The sequence below is a fragment of the Eptatretus burgeri genome, chromosome 2, assembly GCF_056783735.1.
Source record: "Eptatretus burgeri isolate ZD-2024b chromosome 2, Ebu_testis_v1, whole genome shotgun sequence".
Taxonomy (NCBI): Eukaryota; Metazoa; Chordata; class Myxini; order Myxiniformes; family Myxinidae; genus Eptatretus; species Eptatretus burgeri.
In genome coordinates, this window is record NC_140962.1 from 96766001 (window position 1) to 96785234 (window position 19234).

The 19234-nt window shown below is 43.1% G+C and overlaps 1 protein-coding gene and 1 long non-coding RNA gene across 8 annotated transcripts in view; one reads left to right on the top strand and one right to left on the bottom strand.

The window, feature by feature from the left end:
- Positions 1–13243, top strand: part of LOC147032630 (uncharacterized) — a 63292-nt gene extending 50049 nt beyond the window's left edge. The window contains exon 3 of the long non-coding RNA XR_015055261.1: positions 13106–13243. This is a non-coding gene — a long non-coding RNA (uncharacterized LOC147032630). The remainder of the gene's footprint in view (positions 1–13105) is intronic.
- Positions 1–19234, bottom strand: part of TBC1D30 (TBC1 domain family member 30) — an 87609-nt gene that overhangs the window by 26356 nt on the left and 42019 nt on the right. For 6 of the 7 annotated variants that reach the window (XM_085870406.1, XM_085870405.1, XM_085870407.1 and 3 more), the window contains 6 exons: positions 17067–17128; positions 15946–16011; positions 14320–14445; positions 13112–13297; positions 7823–7991; positions 6948–7116 (listed from right to left, as the gene is read on the bottom strand). In XM_085870406.1, coding sequence (XP_085726532.1) covers positions 6948–7116; positions 7823–7991; positions 13112–13297; positions 14320–14445; positions 15946–16011; positions 17067–17128 — 778 coding nt within the window. Of the gene's footprint in view, positions 1–6947; positions 7117–7822; positions 7992–13111; positions 13298–14319; positions 14446–15945; positions 16012–17066; positions 17129–17485; positions 19216–19234 lie in introns of those variants that run through there. The other variant, XM_085870408.1, reaches the window with a different exon arrangement.

Here is a 19234-nt window from a genome sequence, read left to right on the forward strand (position 1 = left end):
GGAAAAACTCTTCTTCCTCTGACTTGCATTCAGCTTTCATATTTGCCAGAAATCATTGCAAACATGTTATTCGTGAAGCGAACCATTCCTTTATTCAAAAGAAATGTGACAACCTCTCTTCTTCTTCCACTAATAGATCTTTTTGGTCCTTGGCTAAAAGTATCTCCAACAACATCTGTTGCTCTCCCTTTCCTTTGCTTTTCCATTCCGATGAAACCATCACCGTCTCTCCGACCGATAAAGAAACTCTTTTTGGTTCTCTTTTCTCTAACTCCACACTGGATGACTCTAACATTCCACCTCCCTCTGATGCTCCCCTCACGTAGGCCTTTCCCTCCCTATAATCCGATGTCCCTCCCTATAATCTCTTTTCTTGCAGTCAAAAAAAATACTCCTCTCTCTGGACATAAGCAAGGCCTATGGGCAAGATGGCATTCCTCCCCGTGTCTTGAAGGAATGTGCTTCAGAACTTGCACCCATGCTCTCTCGTTTGCTTCGTTTTTGCTTAACAACCCAAACTTTTCCTCTTACTTGGAAACATGCCTTCGTGCAGCCTATTTTAAAGAAGGGTGATCATTCAAACCCTTCTAACTGCGGTCCTATTGCTCTGACTTCTACTGTTTCCAAAGTCTTTGAATGTCTTCTCAATTGCCATTTTCTCAAGCATCTTGAATCTCACAATCTTTTGTCTGACCACCAATACGACTTTCGCAAGGCAAGATCTACAGGTGATATCCTTTCTTATATTACCAATGTCTGGGCCTCTTCTTTGGCTTTGGGGAATCCTTTCCTGTAGGCCTTGATATCTCAAAAGCCTTTGACAGAGTTTGGCATCGGGGTCTGATAGCCAAGCTTCCCTCATTTGGCTTTGCTCCTTCACCATGCACTCTCATATCAAACTTTCTCTCTGACCGCTATATCTCCGTAATTGTTCATGGTTCAACATCAACCCCCTTCCCGATCCACAGCAGTGTACCTCAGGGTTCTGTTCTGTCTCCAACACTCTTCCTTCTTTTTATCAATGACATTCTTTCTTCCACAAATAACCAAATGCACTTGAACTCTGATGACTCAACATGACATTCCTCCATGTCTTTCCCATCTTCCCCATCTTCCCTCACTCTATCTACATCTCGTTTCATCACAGCCACCTCTTTAAATTTGGATTTGGACAAGATCTTCCAGTGGGGCAAATGCAATCAAGTTAAGTTTAATGCTTCAAAAACTCAATTTCTTCCCATCTCTCTCCAAAACTCATCTCAATTCTCCAATCTCCTTTCAAAGCTCTACAATTACAGCTCGGTTTACTTGCCGACAACCCAACCATGGAACAGGTTTACATGGTACCTGTAGCAAGTCACAGATCTAATCTGACCTGACCTGACAATAGGGCTCAGACTCAATCATCCTCAGCCACCTTGCTTTATGGGATCTTAAGGCATTTCCTCGGTAACACGCTGGGGTCTGAAGCTGCCATGTTTTTCAGCCTGCTCCATCATGCCTTGACTTGGAATAGGCCACAACGACTTCTTAAAGATAGATTTTTTTTTTCCACTTTCCTCACTCATAATATTGAATGCCTGTTCATAATAGCTACGAATCGTTGTATACATGGCTTTTGTAAGTGCTATAGTTTTCAAATTAGGAGCTTGGAGTAATATAATGCATTATATGATACTATTTTCCACGATCTACTCTCATGGACTAATTGAAGTATATCATCGAAATCATTATTTAGGTTTTTAAGGCTTGGATATTGTCTGGACTAAGTTAGTGTCAAAATCTGGAATGAAATCTGACAATTTAAAGAAATAACAAGTCTTATAACGAAGCCGATATACCTATTTACTTTACGCAAGTAAGGTGACGGTACGTTCCCTCCTTCTCCATATGTGTTCACAAGCAAATGTGAAATTTCCAAAGCTTTAAACATTTCATTTTCTACTGTTTGGAGAATTATATTGAGTGAACAAAAGATTTAAGAATGTGCCAAAATTAACCAGCTTCTTTGAGTAATATGACAATGCATTCAGTGCTTGACCTCAAGCCCTGTCTCCCAGAGGGACTGCTTATCCATAGCGTCTGACAGATCTGTATTTCCAGAGGTTCCGCAAGGTGCTCTGCAGGGAATCAAAGCAAATCTGGTGAAAAACGGACATTTTAAAATAAAGTTGTAATGTTTGCGTGGATCCCGAACGATGTACCATGTGATGCGTGCACAGGTGAGCGGGCAACAGAGCGGATTATCTGAAATGTTCATTTCACGGGCGATTTAACTTAAACTTTGCAATGTCTCCAGCGTTGTTCTGCATTAAGCAGTAATTATTTTGTGGATGAAGTAATTATTTGAACAAATTCATTTTATTTCTTTAACTGTGGTATGTGTGGTGAAGACCAGCTTTAAAGTTAAAGGGATCCCGTATGGTATGCAGACACAGCCTGGCCAGCCATTCCTTATCAACAATTTAATTGGAGTGCTTGCTTGAGTGATTAGGCCACTTGCCGAGTGCCCTTCAGTCAATAGCAGAATGGCACGTCATTCGGAGCAAATCGTTCATTTACTGCGGACGCTTTTGCTGCGCTACATCATTCAGAGCGAGTGGTTCATGGCTCCGTCATTCAGAGCGAGTGGTTCGTGCTACGTCATTCAGAGTGAGTGGTTCGTGGCTCCGTCATACAGAGCGAGTGGTTTGTGGCTCCATCATTCAGAGTGAGTGGTTCGTGATGCCACTCGCCGAGGTTGACGAAACATGAGCCACTCGCCCAGGGTGACGAAGCATGAGCCACTCGCCCAGGGCGACGAAGCATGAGCCACTCGCCCAGGGCGACGAAGCACGAACCACTCGCCCAGGGTGATGAAGCACGAACCACTCGCCCAGGGTGATGAAGCACGAACCACTCGCTCAGGGTGATGAAGCACGAACCACTCGCTCAGAATGATGTTGCACAGTACCACTATCAACGAGTGCTCGGAAAGTGGCTTAAGCACTCATGCAAGCACTCCAATTCAATGGTTGATAAGGAATGGTTGGCCAGGCTGTCGCTGCATACCATAAAGGATCCCTTAAACTTTAAAGCCTGTCTTCACCACGCATGCAGCAGTTAATTAAATAAAATGAATTAATGAAATAAAATGACTTTATCCGCAAACGAGTTGCTGTTTAATGCAGAAAAACCACGGAGACATCGCAAAGTTTAATCGCCCATGAAATAAACATTACAGAAAATCTGCCATTTTGCCTGCTCGTCTGTGCACGTGTCACGTGGTACATCAGTTCGGGGTCTGCGCAAACATAACTTTTTTGTAAAACGTGTTTTTTTCCCCCAGATTTACTTTGATTCCCTGGAGAGCACCTTACAAAACCTCCGAAAATATAGACACAGATCTGGCAGATGCTCTGGATAGGCAGTCCCTCTGGGGGACAGAGTGTGAGGTCTTGCGGTGAATGGTCACTGAAGCTGGTTAATTTTGGCACGTTCCTAATATTTTTGCCCACTCAATATAATTCTCCAAACTGTAAGAAAAGATAAGTTTAATGTTTTGGAAATTTCACATTTTTTTGTTTATGTGTGGAGAAGCAGGGACCGTGGCCTTGCTTGCTTAAAGTAAATAGGTCTAATCGGCTTAGTTATAAGACTCATTATTTCTTTAAATTATCAGATTTCACAACAGATTTCGACACTTGTTTAATCTGGACGACATCATATCCTCAAAACTGAAATAATATTTTGATGATATACTTTAATTAATCCGTGAGTAGATGGTGGAAAATCGTATTGTTACGGCCACGGATACCGAGTATATTATGAGGGGGGTTTCATCCCCGTTTGTCCACGGAAGAGCCGGATCTAGGGCCACCGCTCACAATTAACTTTGTGATACACTGGGTTGCTTTCGAACCACGAACGCCAATCAGTGAACCACAAGTTCCAGTGTCCACAGTATAATTTTGCCGTTTAAGTGGAGGTCACGTGGCTTCCTGAATGGGGAGCGTGCCCTCGGCAAAGCACCAATCTTATCTGGATTAGATCTTAATTCGGGCGGCCGAGCGTTTAACTGCTGGTGCCTACTGACTATGACCTTAAACAATTAGTTTGGTAATTACCTCCCAGCCTACCTAGGTTCGGACAATGCTGGATAAATGGAAGGAAAGGACAAGCACGGACAGGTTGGAACATCAACAAAGAAAATTATTAATAAGGAAAAATAAATTTTATTTTATTTTATTTCCTTGTGGTAAAAATAAGTTCATTCGAAGCAATCAATATAATCACAAGCAAATAAAGAATTAATCAGGCACTGATAGAAAAAGAGACAAAGGGCAGATGCTTATCACTATGCCTACTTAACAATTAAACACGAGACAAGGGTACCCAGCAGATCATTCGGGAGGGGGGGGGGGAGAAATCCAATCTCGCTCACCAAATGGAAGTCATTCTACGTCAAATAAAACGTCCTGAAATATGTGAGCGTGCCCCGTCCATTGCCAGCACTCTGCCTTGCCGTGCACCCACTCGCAAACAGGCTTGAACGCCAGTCCATGTCACGTCGTCATCCCCAAGAATCAGGTACGCCAAGAGCAGGTCTCGAGCAGAACCAGCATTAACGGTCCGAGCGTCACCCACCGTCAGGAGCCACTAGAAGCCACAACTGATGGGCAGCTGTTAGGAGCTGTGAGAAACTGTAAGGCTGCAAGGCCGTCACCAACCGTGTGACTGGAACTTATGAAGTAGCCGTCTGACTGGATCCGACTGAAACAGCCGTCTGACTGGAACCGACTGAAACAGCCGTCTGACTGGAACCGACTGAAACAGCCGTCTGACTGGAACCGACTGAAACAGCCGTCTGACTGGAACCGACTGAAACAGCCGTCTGACTGGAACCGACTGAAACAGCCGTCTGACTGGAACCGACTGAAACAGCCGTCTGACTGGAACCGACTGAAACAGCCGTCTGACTGGAACCGACTGAAACAGCCGTCTGACTGGAACCGACTGAAACAGCCGTCTGACTGGAACCGACTGAAACAGCCGTCTGACTGGAACCGACTGAAACAGCCGTCTGACTGGAACCGACTGAAACAGCCGTCTGACTGGAACCGACTGAAACAGCCGTCTGACTGGAACCGACTGAAACAGCCGTCTGACTGGAACCGACTGAAACAGCCGTCTGACTGGAACCGACTGAAACAGCCGTCTGACTGGAATCAAATGAAGCAGCCATCTGACTGGAACTGACTGAAACACTCTCAAAGCTGTCAGAACCGCAACCAGCTATCTCCAACTGACTGGAAAAAAATGGTCCTCTCGTCCTCCTTATAGGTGGCCCATCTGAGCGGATCCTCAAGCAGACTCCAGCCAAATCCACCCTGCCCATTTGCGCATCATTGAACGTGACAACCCGCCCATCCCGCGATCATTCCTGGCCTACGATGTCATGTTTGTGATGCTGGATGAATGGCAGAAAGCAGACATTTGCCAGAATTACTGAGCGAAAACGTGAAGTGCTCATAAAACGTCAACAACAATTATCATACTCAATGTTCAGCCCGATACAAAAGAGAGCCAGTTAGTGTCCATAGAATTGCTGAACGTGGCATCAAACGTCGATGGAAAAAGGCAGGTGTCAACATCGGTGAAAGAGGTGGGTGTTGATTGTCGATGGAAAGAGGGGGGTGTCAACGTCGATGGAAAGAAGTTAGACGAGCCTGCATTGAGCGAATGGCTATCTCACATGTATGAATGTGTCAGTCGTAAAGAGAAAAAGGAGCTTTCCATAAGAGAGCGAATCTATTCTTTACCCTTCCCAATGCATCAAAGTTAGAATCCCACCAGACATGGGGATAGGTCTATCCTGGACATGCATTTCGGGAAATAACTGTCTGAGGACCGAGATGTTTGTGTGCATTCGTCGGATCGGATTCTGAAATCCGTTACAGAATAATTTTATGCACGAAATCACCCCAAGCTCCTAATTTGAAAACTACAGTACTTGCAAAAGTGACGTGTACAGTGATCCGTAGCGATGATGATAATGCATTCGATAATATGAGTGAAAAAACTATTGTTAAGAAATCGTTGCAGCCTGTTCCAAGTCAAGGCGTGGTTGAGCAGGCCAAAAAATACATGGCGGCTTCAGACCCCAGCAAGGTTACCCAGGAAACGTTTAAAGACCCCAGAGAGCGAGGTGGCCGAGGATCACCTGATGAAGGATATAATTAAATAAGGCCGTTAATTATCTTCAAATGGAGTGTTTTAATTACTCCAAACACCCAATTTTCACTCTTTCACTTCCTTGGAGTTTTCTTAGTTTGCATGCAAAGTTTCAAGCTGCTCGGTTTTATGGTTTTGGAGTGATAGAGGAGACACACTCACAGACACACACCGGTATTTATTTGTAACGATTGCTTTGTCTAATCCCCAGAAACTTGGATGATTTATCCTTTGTCTCAACGTCATTTTCTTGTAGCCTTAAGCCTGTCTGGGCAGTGGCTATTTTGGTGGCGGCTTGGAAGTTAACACAAAAATCAATGAGGGGTGGGGAGGGATTTCTTCCCTCCCCCCCCAACCCCCCAGCCCCAATAGGATTAAACAATGTAAAAAAGGGACAAATCAAAACAAGCAATTAGTGAATAATGAAGTAAGCATGAATGAGGGATTAGCAAGACAAAGAGTGAGACTGAGACTGAGCTCCATTGAGACTGAGAATTATTGAGTTGCTTCAACTTAAAGAGGATATAAAATACAGTAAAATGAACAAAAATAAATTACAAAGAGCCTGCAGCTTGCCATGAATTACATCACGCAAAAAGCTACTGCAGTTAATCACCCCCAGCAAAATAGCATTTCTGAGTCAAGGCATCATGGAATTACAGATCCGATTTTCATTTAAGACAATCAAAGTAAACAACCCAATGAGGGAATGTAAAATGCCTCATTAAACTTACTCCCAGAGCTTAGCCCAAATGGCAAGGCCAACGCGTAGGATTATCTCGGAGCCTTCAAACAAAATGGAATCCCAAATCCTCAGCACAGTGGCTTTTGGGAGGCAAGTGGCAAAGAGTGTAAGGAACCACTGCATTGTGAAGACATTCAAAAGAGGAGGTTCATAGTTTCCTGCACACACATTCAAGCATGAAGCACACAAAATTATCTTACCGCATTACCTCGACAAAAACTGGAAAAAAAACAAATTAGAAAATGACGGAGGTTTTAATTTTCAACAGATAACCAAACCATTTAAAAATGAAACGTAGTGTTAACATTCATCTTTGAAAATAAACTAGTTCTACAAGTAGCACATGCAGTACGAGCAAGGAAAGAAATTTGGGGGAGGGGGAAGAAGTTGAAAAAGGAAAGGGAAAGGATAGAGGTTCAGGGATGAAAAAGGAAAGGGGGTTTTGAGAGGACCAGGGGGAAAGGCAATATATACGAGGATCTGAGAGGTCAGGAAGAGTGGAGTTAGGGGTGGGGGTGTGGTGGAGCGGTGGGGGCAAGTTTGCACAATCTTTTACGTACATACTCTGTGCATGGCTTATGCATTATTCTGAACAAATCAACATTGAAACAACACTTCACAAGCTTAACATCCAGGTAAATGCAAGTACAACACGACCATCATCTTAGTAGTGAGCAAATTACTCAAAAGTCAAAGGTCACACTGAAAGTAGAGCAAAGGCCAAGAAAAAAGGAAAGAAAGGTTAATTCAAAACATTCCAAGGAAAGAGATATGAGATTCAAACTAGTTCCAAAAAAAGAGACAACTACCTGAAGAAGGCAGACTTTAAGTGGAGAAGGCCACTTTGTATTTTAATTTTCATACCAGTGGCATGCCTGTTGGCTGCATGCTGCAAAGTGTCGATGTGTTCCGACAGGTATGGGAGACGAAGCCGCAACAACTCCCGAAATACAGCCATATCCACAGACAGGGCCCGCAGACTGTGTGCAAAGTAACCCTCTGGCAGCACTCGGTCAATTAAGTAGATCATTACCTGCAACATACTTAACTATCAACAAATGGACAATGCTTGATCAGGAATCTTCTTTTTTAGTGTAATATTGTTATATTTGTGTGTGTGTGTGGGGGGGGGGGGTTAGATATTACCATAGACCAGATAGGAATGTATAGAGTGGCATGGTCAATGTCCGAGTAGTTTGCAATCTCGATGTATTAAGTAGGGAAACATTAGCTTAAGAATTGTCTTGTTTGTATGTGGACAATACAGGGGGTGGTGCATGATAATAGTTGTTCAGGATTGTGGTTAAGGAAATTGGGTGTATAACCTCTCTGTCATCCTCTACTGGGGGGCGCTGGGGAACTCGGCACAGGAGCGAGAGGAGGAGCGTTCGTTGCTTCCCAGGGGCGGAGCTATAGATCACCTCGGAAGGGCGGAGCGTTTCCCCAGCAGAAAAAGCGGGAGGAGCCGGGTGGTTAGTCTGAGGAGAAAGTGGCTGGGAGTTTTTTTTTTAAAGCGAGAGCCTGAGGAGGGAACATGGACTCTGAGGAAAGGCCGAGGTAAAACTCGAGGGACGAAAAGAGTGCGGAGAAGAGCTTTCTTGAAGGAGGTCGTCCTGCCTACCTGACACTGCCCATTTTGTCTGCCTGCCTTCACCCTGTGCTTGTTCATCGCCGGGAGCCTGTTCGTCATCCTGCCCATCGCCTCATCATCAGCTTGTCATCATCCCCTCATCGCCTGCTCGACCTCACTACCACCAAACCTGAGTCCCCCAATTTTTGTCTCGTTCCCCATCAGTGAGTCTGGTGTGTGGTGCCATAGATTTTAGTCACATTACGCATAATAATTTATTATCGATTCCGTGTCCCCTTTTCTTCCCCACCACTACCTGCCATCATATCCCTTCGCCAGTCAATCAACCTTGGTTCTTTTTATTGTGGTTCGGGAAACAAATCAAATGGTTATAAAAGCTCTAAGGTTTTCGTGTCACTCCTAACGACCCCCGTACGCATGTTGTCCACCAGTAATTCAGAAGGTCCTCACAGGAGTTAAGCCGCTTGGGACATTGCGGGATTTTTACCCTCCCGCCACAATGAGTTTGACATGAGTTGAGCCGTCAATGTTACAATATTAACGAGAAGGGAACTCGGTAGAGCGCATACTTCCACCATGTAATGCCTTGATCCACGAGAACATATCGAGCCCAATACATTTTTATCCTCTTTTCAAACTCACCAATTTCTCAAAAAGAAAGAAAACAAGTCTTTTAACAAGGCTTCTTGTCTCATTTTCTTAAACCATTTTACCTTCGATGAGGAAGTACTATCACCCACAGATCAAATATTTAACTGGACTTGACCACTGACGAGCCTATTTAGGCCGAGGTCACATTTGCTCTACGGCGAGGATACGGCGGCCGTACGCCCTCTGAATTGACAGAAACATGCGGCGGCCGCAGAGAAACTGAGGTGGCCTCAGGGAGGCCCTACGCCGTATGGCTATATTTTACAGGCCGTAGGGGCGCCGTGGAATTATAGCGCGGAGTTATAACTTTATTTCATTTCTACGTTCGCCGTAGCAATTTGACAAGCCAAGCTATGACGTAGATGTGTTCCACGTCGACCGTACGTAGGGCGTACGGTGGGCTTGCGTTATTCGTGCGGCTGCCGTAAGCTCTTCTCAATGAAAAATGAATTTTCCCAACCCCCAAAAAATTACGGCGGCCGCACTATTTCCACGGTGGCCGTACGGTGGCCTTGCGGTCTGTGTGACTACCTGCGGGCAACGCAGGGTCGACGCATGGTTCCCCTACGCCCGCCGTGCACCGACGTACGGCCTCCATGGCAGTCTGCGTCGACTGTGCGTCCACCGTGCGCTACCGCTAGAGATCAGAGTATAGGTGTTTGCCTATACCGTGGTGCCCCCAGAATCCCAATTTAATTCATTCGAGGAGGCTGTTCGGATTGCAAAAAGTTCGGATTCAAAATATATTTTCCCAATAAGAAATAATGGAGTGAATTAATCCGTTCGTGGACCTAAAGAAAACCCATTTTCAAGACACTTTAAACTAAAATTACCCATGTTTAAGATAAAATAAGATGAGTAAATGACCTTCGGTGGCGGTGTATTGTATGTAAACTGGTACAATCACCACATCCAAAGGTCCACACAGGCTCGTGCTCCGGCCTGGGTTCCGATCGCTCATGCACTCTGCGAGAGCACTGCCCCCAGGGCAGCTCATCAAACATGATGCCCGCAGAACCACAATCACTTTCATCAAATGCATTGGGCTGATGTAATCATGGATATTCCAAATTACAACTGGTTTTGCTGTGTAATTCAATCCTTGCCCGACAGTCCGCCACACCACGTGATTGAATTGCTTTTTTGTTATTAATTAAATCACAAGATGATTAAAAAAACAAACATCACAAATGAAGGTGAAAACACGTGGTAAGGCCCAAGTCACATTTGGCTCGGCGGCCGGAGGTTCTACAAAGTGTATGGGCACTTGCAATTATAAAGCAGCCACAGTATTTCCACGGTCACACAATGTAGCAGTCACATGTTTTTGGCAGCGTCTCGCGTAGCGAACGCTGCTCATAGAGAGCTCGGCGTTGTTGTTGTTGTTCTTCTTCTTCTTCCGAAGACAAAAACCTTAATCTCTCGGACTCGGCTCTTGTATATACAAGATCCGGATCGCCTTAAATACTGAGCACATGTACACATCCTCACATAGACGGTGCCTTTTGAGAGCGTCTATCATGAACTTTTAAATATATTTGGACATTTGCTTTAAAGTTTCGAAAAGTTGATGTTACTATTTAAAGATTATTCCATTTATCGTATTGTAATTTCGTAAATACATTATATATTTCGTAAATACACGATATATCGTAAATACATTATGACGGGTTTCGCTATTGGCTTCATGAAGACACGTGACGAAATATCGGAAGTTGTTGTTGTTTTTTTGTTTTTTTAGCCGACAAAACCTTTAGGTTTTGGACGCTGCTCTTGGACACATTTGTCCTTGTTATTTTTCGGGTAACAGCACGGCGTATTTATAAATTGTGGAGACTGAAAACATGGGTGTGCTGTACGGTCTTTGATTTGATGTCGTACGGTGACCTTAGGGCGTTCCTGCAGCAGCCATAGAATTTTGAAGGCAGACGCAAGGTGCCCGCAAGGCGACCACAGGGGGACCCTAAGCCGAACGTGCGGCCAGACATACGGTAACGAATGGGTTAAAAAAAATTTTTTTACCAGCTCTTTTGTTTTGGCTTGTCGAATTTCTACGGTGAACATAGAAATGAAAAAAGTTATAACTCTGCGTTATAATTCCACGGCGACCTTACGACCTGTAAAATATAGCCATACGTCGTAGGGCCACCCTGCGGCCACCTCAGTTTCTCTGTAGCCGCCACACGTTTCTGTCAATTCAGAGGGCGTACGGCCACCGTATCCTCGCCGTAGAGCAAATGTGACTGAGGCCTAAAGTATCGATCGACACATGAGAGATGCTTTCACGAGGACTTCCACCGACGAACTGAATGAACAAAGCACAAAGATGTGGGTCGAATAGGTGGGGGAGACACGTGAACAAACATGAAAGCTACGTTGTGTTCGGTTTTTTAAAATGTATGAGGTTTTTAGGGCAAAATTTCCTCAAAAAAATTGTTCGGATTCCAATTTGTTCAAATAATGGGGCGTTCGGATTCTGGGGGCACCACGGTATATTATAGTTATAGTATATTCAGTTAGATATACTGGTATATTTTTATTTCAGTAAAAAAAAAGAACTGATATATATATATATATATATATATATATATATATATATATATATATATATATATATATATATATATATATATATATATATATATATATATATATATATATACACACTCGTTACCCTCCGTCTGGCCGCACGCACGTTCGCCTTAGGCCCCCCTACGGTCGCCTTGAAAATTCTATGGCCGCTGCAGCGACGCCCTAAGGTCATCGTACGGCACAATGGCGACACATCAAATCAAAGACCGTACGGCACCCCCACGTTTTCGGTCTCCACAATCTCTAAATATGTCGTGCGGCTGGCTACCGAAAAATAAAAACACATGTGACTGCTACATTGTGTAACCGTGGAAATACTGTGGCCGCCGTATAATTGCTCGTGGCCGCAGATTTTGGAGACCCCCACGGCCGCCGTGGCAAATGTGACCTCGGCCTTAGTCAACGACGGGACAAAGGCCTCCCTCAACATTGTCTATTCTGTTCTATTCGATGCAATTTGAGGCCATTTTACTCCCACACATTTTTCAATTTCACCTCTCCATCTCACCCAACTTATTCCATGGTGAGGCCCAAAAGTTTAAAGTTTGAATCCTTTTCTCCAAAGTGTGGTCCAAAATATTTAACAAATGAAGAAGTTTCAACAAAAACGTTATCACAACATCATACGGCAAAAGTTGAATGGTTTCTGGCTCGTTGCAAATCACTTCTCCAAAACAACTGGATTCATAACCAGACCGTGGCCTATCCTATCCTACTGGATTTTTCATTTCATTAGACAAAAAAACAAAACAAAACTTCAAATTAGGATCGATTTGTCATAATCAAGCACAGTGCCAAAGATGCAAGTTGGGTTGATCATATGATGTGACATGTGACTTCAGAGTTCCTATAAAATTGGAGGAGTATCACAATTGCAAACTGCCAACAATAAATGACAGAAAAAAAAGAGAGATTGAACAACTCAAAAATGGCCACTAAAGAAGGTATGCATCAAGCAGGTGACAAGCAAGTGATGTTCTGCATTACAATTTTTACTTCATACACCAACCACGAACCGAAAGACCTTAAAAATCCATTTTGAGTCTGACAAAAATCGGGAATCGGGTGTGATGTCAACATTAAATATTTTCAAAGTCAACGTACAAGTTTCTCCTAAACTTTTAAAACAGATTACAGCTTCACTGCATATGCAGCTAAAGCAACCAATGATGTTATCACAATTTTTTGAGAAGAGAATTTCATAACAGGGACAGTTTCATAACTTCATACAATTATTTTGAAGTCCAAGAAAAACTAAGATTATGCCCTTTTAAAAGTCAGTGCCCTAAGATCATCTGTACTTGTATCATCAGGTTTACCTTCAGAGCATTGCCCTCATGACCGTCAGTGACCTCCAAGATGAGGGCAGCAAGCACATTGAAGCCTTGGCAGTAACCAACGGCCTTGTTCCAACGAGCATATGCCAGGAGCACACGTTTAAGAACCACCCGATCTGGCTCTGCATCCTGCCCACAATATGCACTGCAGCCTGTACGATGGAGGTCCTGCAAAGATAGAAAATAGCTCTTCCATGGGAATTATTTGTTCTCAAATTAATGTGTTTTGTATGAGAGAAGCATCCAAACAGTACTCGAATAAAGGACATTATACCATGCCTTGTTACAAATACAAATGTAAAATCAAGATTTCATATCAGGTAAAACCGAACACTTGAATCATGTAATGCCCTCTTTTTTTTGTGGTCATGGCTATCACACTCGACAATGAGCCAACAATGATAAAAACAAGGAAAACCAAGAGCATATTGCAAAAACGTATTGTCGAGTCGACGGTCTGCTAACACTGTGAACAGGTCTTCAGCCCATAGCATGGACCAGCTCACAGCTGTGGCATCCAGCAAAGAAGAGTCATGCCAATTATGGCAAGGAGAGTAGAGGCCGGGAAGCAGAGTGGCAAGAGCTTCTCGAGCTGCCAGAAAAAAAAAACAGCGTCCAGAACGAAAAGAGTGGAGAAATCGAACGCGAAGAGAGCGCACCCTGGCTCAAGGTCCTGACTCCAACAGGCTGCCGTCTTCTTCAACACACCACCTAAACTAACCACCCACCCCCAAGCATGGCCCCTTTATCATCTCACTCACGTGTCCCTCCTCCCAGACCGACTCCGCAACTCATGTAGTGTGCAATTGCTGCCGTGGTGCCATTATGCGAGTCGGCTGACACCACGGCAGCCCTCAAACCATCAAAGGCCGTGGGGAGGTTTTCAAAGTCACACACGGGATGCAAACATGTCAAAAATCCCATTCAGTACCACCCAATCCTCACTTTTCCTTGTTTACAGAGAGGACACGTACAAATACACTTTCCTATTTAATACAAACGTCAAACATACTGCCCCTCATGGAATACATAAGAACAGTACAACTTCACTCTAACGGGTCCCTGGTTACAAAAAATGTTCTACCTTGCGCGAACACACGGACCACGTTAACTTAACATGATAGCTAATACATATCTCCTCCAACGTAACAATATATGTACAATTTGTACGAGCTTCAAGCTATAATCACCTTGACAATCTGTGCTCCCATGGAATCATCATCAGGGTTACTGTGCTCGTTGAATGCAAAACGCAGAGTCTTGTCCCAGTCAATTGCATTGCTTTGGAGGTAACGATCCGCGAGTGCAAGCCACACCTGGCAAATAATATTTACATTGTATGGGGCCACACAGATGCAAACACAATAGGAATATAAAATAAGAAGTGTTGGCAAGTTTATCACTCGTAATGTCGTCACTATATATGTATTTGTCCAACGTCTCTTAATATCGTAATCCACATCAAACTGCGTCGACATCTTTTAATGGGTTTGTCCTGAAGATTAATGGACATGCTCCAGTACCAGTACAAGCCTTCGAGTCGTGTAAAAGTGAACATTGATTTAAAAAAAAAAAACAAAAAAAACAAGACTACGTTGGGCCAGAACACGTTCCCAAAACATTTCAACCCACCTGCAATCACAAAGATAAAAGTCGTTTCAGACTGATCAACCCCAAAATATCCATTAAACAAAGATTCAACCACCAACCAATGATGAATTGAGCAGGAAATGGTGGCGAGCAGTTGGACAAGGGATGGATAAAGGACAGATCTGAGAGAGGACAGGATGACATGACGGTGAAAAGGTAAGCACAATTTCTTTATTTTTTTATATCCTGTAGATCACAGGAGGATTCTAAGGCTCATGGAAGAGCTTGCACTAAATGATTGGGCAACTAACCAGGCCTGTCCAATTGAAAGCAGGGAATGTGGATAATTTGTATTTTAGCAAAAGTAGAAACTGATTTTATTGGAAGCAATACATGATTGTAAGTTGGCATTTTGAAGGACTTGGGAGAAAGGTGGGGGCTTGGATGGACAAAAATGAAGCAACATCCAGAGTGAGAGAAAGAAATGGGATAATGCAGAGAAGGTGAAAAGCTCGGGGTTAAGCCACAGCACTTTCTCTGGGACAATGTTCTCCGATTTTGAAGCCATGAGCTAAACCAAGAGAGGTTTCGTATGTGAAATCAAATGCAACGAATCATTATGGATAATACAAGTCGGTGGACTCTGGGTTTTTATTTTATTTTTTTGTTTTTATTGCCTCTCCCCCCAGTTGAGCTAACTCCGCTCTCTGACCTCTGACCCTCCGCAGCAACGCCAGGATGCATGCATTCTTCCAGTTATCCCCTCCTGTTTAAACTCTCAAAGTCCAGGTTGACTGCACATATTCACCCTTTTGTTCTCCCGTTTATGAAACGACTTTCTGTAGATGGTTCTGATGCATTTTCCCTACAGGGATTCAAGCAGGCAGTGCACCACCCTTTCATATCATCCCCCAACACAACCTTGTAATCCTTTCCATTGCAATTAACACTCCCTCACTCAACCTTCTTACTTGCAGGTTATAGAGTTTCTTCCCCTCCTCTTTCTCTTTTGTTTTTAACTCATTCCCTTGCTTGTTGCATTCAACTATGACCCCCCCTAATGTCACTACGTTTCCATATGACCCACTGTCTCATCACTCTTCCATGAGCCTCGATTGTATGCACCAAAAAATTAAAACAGAGAAATGCAAACAACTAAGAGGCAGCATGCCCAACACAGATTCACCAGGAAGCGAATAATCAGGATAAATAAATAAGATTCTTACCCGTTTTCGCCATGCTGTGGGAATGCCAGCTGGTAACCGTGCAACCGCTTTGAGTGCATTGTGCCACTGCCAAACACAAAAACTGTAGGTGGTGTTCCTGAAGCATTAGGACTCATTGAACTAATTATTGGTCTCGCCCTGAAGGGGATGCGAGACTATTGCAACGCGTGCGCGGCACGTGTGTGCGGCACGTGTGTGCGTGCGTGTCTATATTTTTACTTTAAAAATGTTTTTATCTATAACTGCTTGTCTGGTCGATGCAAAACGTTAAACATAGAGGACTCCCCATGGAGAATAATTGATTGACAACTCTGAATCATGGGTCACATGGTATGGCAGCCATATTGTATTAAAGGAAAAAAATTGAGCATCTCTTTCTCTGAAACCACTCAATGAAAAAAAAAATAGAAACTTGGCATACATGTCATCAATTCCTCATGGAGTGTATAGTACAGGATGATATTGATGATGCCATCGGTGAAGTGGTATTCCAGCCAGAACTGATTGAATCCAAATCATTATCCGAAAAATCTGAAACTTCATACGTCTGATCTACGACCTGATGCGAGTGAATAATTAAATTTAGGACATCATCGGTCACATGCTCTGGTGGCCATATTGGATTGAAAATAACAACGTTAAAAAAAATTATCTTTCCAGAACAGCTTAACAGATTGATGCAAAACTTCATCCATATGATTGACGAGCCATTGGGAATACAGTTTGAATATTTTTTTCATCTGTACCTTCATTGACAATGTAGACTTGATGTTCATAAATTGATCATTAAATATCCATATACGAGCAATAATACGAGTAGGCCATAATTGGAGCATGTTCAGTTAACGATGGTATTTTTGTTCAGAATGAACGCACAAGGTGAGACTATGTAGTTATACTTTTGATTAAAGCAATTATTCACTCCATGCAGAACTTCTTTTCGTCCAAGGCAAAATTATCCGTGTGTAACTACCGTGACACAAGCTAATGTACAACAAATTACGGTCATACCATGGTGATGAGTTGAACCAGAAGAGCTGTTTCTGCATTTTCACATCATCATTATTACTTGTGAGAACAATAAAATAAAGGAAAAATTATTTTTTGTGTGAAATACTAACCTGCTGAAAACCATTTCTTCCAGGTAATGGTTCCACTGTGAACTTCAATTTTGCATCAATTCCTGAGGAAAAAGGTAACATTCTGCTCGGAAACCTCCCAAACCACAATAAAATCAGGTTAAATGGGTTAAGTGATGACCTTTAATAAACGGGCATTTTCAGGTCTGACTCAGAGGCAAGTGCACCAAAGTGTGGCAGGGTAAAGGGAAACAGCAGCAAAATATTTTCCACATTTATCCAATAAAATTTTCAGGATAAAGAAATTTCTAATAAAACAGAAAAGGGGCTGGCCATTCATGGTCGGTGGGGAGTGATTAAGGGTCACAATAATCAGATAAGTGTGAATTCAGGCAAATGGGTCAACAATTATGCTATGTGAAAGGTATGCAGATTCAAAATCCATACAACAGCAAACTTACTGTCGCACAAGCCCCCGTGATCCCCGAGGATCATGAGCAATAATCTCCAGGCCAAATATGTTTAAAAAAATTAAAATAAATAAAAATTCCTTTACGTGGTGCAATAAAATTGCAAGCGAGGCAAAAATTTAGAATATATTTAGGGTAGCAGCACACAATGGCCTATTCTTTGTGAATGATAGCACAAAAAACAACTGGCTCCATGCCCACTCCGGATGAAGGAATGATTTAAGATGCATCATCTTGCATGGGAAGCAGCAGAACATTTTGTAGTCACACCCGATTCTCGCCTAGACGAGAATACACCAGATATAATGGTCCGAATTAGTCCCACCTTTTTGTGGGGTCAACCTGGGAAAGTTTTTGGTCACAGTCTTCACAAACCGGCTGGCCAGGCCTGATGTTCGACTGAAGGCAATTTGGGGACAAATTTGGAAATTATTCAGGTTGCCGGCGAGAACATGCCCATGCTTTATTTAAGATACAGTGTGATTATAGTCCACTAACTATAATGTTCGAAGATGTGACACCCAGCTTGAACGTCCATCTGAAGGATGGCATAGTCAAAACTTCAACACCCTGTCTGCAAAGCACCAATCGGACAGATTCTACAGTAGTCCTGTTTGGAAAACAGAGTCGGACAACGCCCTGCCTCTGAAGCAAATGTGCTACCTCTACACCATCAGACACACTAAACAGACAACCCAAAACACAATACCAGACATTGTAGAAAGTATTCAAACACGAAATGCAGAAATCAACAACAAAATATTCGTGAAAAAAAACAAACCCACAAAATTGGCACTCCTTTCTACGTGCACTCGACCACTCAACCAACACCAAACACTTGTACAAAATCATAAACCGCATCACGAACTCCAACAATGGGATGACACCTTCACGTGCAGCCACAACTACCACAGATAACAGAACATCAGAGAAACAACAAGCTAACATCCTCATTGACCATGATGCAAACACAAGTGATCACAAAGGACCCAGAAAAGAGGAAAGAAGTGTTAAAAGATGCAAACTCAGCGACCAAGTCGACAACACCATCATGCCATTCAATCTCGCACAAACAACAAAAATCATTAAAAACATCAAAAATTCGCAGGCTCCCGGCCATGACAACATCTCCAATTTACGGTTAAAACGTCTTCGACCACAAGGCATATCAGCCCTCACAAATACAAGCAATTTCTCCCCACCAACACTCAATAATTCCTCAAGTTTGGAAACTTGGCAAAAATCATTACCGTCCTTAAACCAAACAAAGAACCCACCAAAGCAGCCTCCTACAGACCTATCACATGACTTTTCACACCCTCCAAAGATATAGAATGCCTAATACTTGCACTCACGAAACCATCACATCCCACTCTCACACACTCTACCACTCCACCACCACTCTCATTTGATCGTTGCAACAGTACAAAACCACCAAAACGCACTATTCTCATGACAATAGACATCAAAGCATTTGATGCCCTCTCAAAACTCTTACTCACAAACAAAATACTCAACACAAACATGCACAACAACACCAAATTCTGGCTTACCAACTACCTCTCAAGCAGACAGTCAAAAGCAACTTTTAACAGCAAGTCCTCCCGTACATGATACTTTCCTAACAGAGTCCCTCAAGGCTCAGTCCTCCACCCCACACTCAATAATCTTCTCATGTACGACATTCCACAACCACCCGAGAACATACAAATATCCTCGGATGCATCCAATATGTCCATT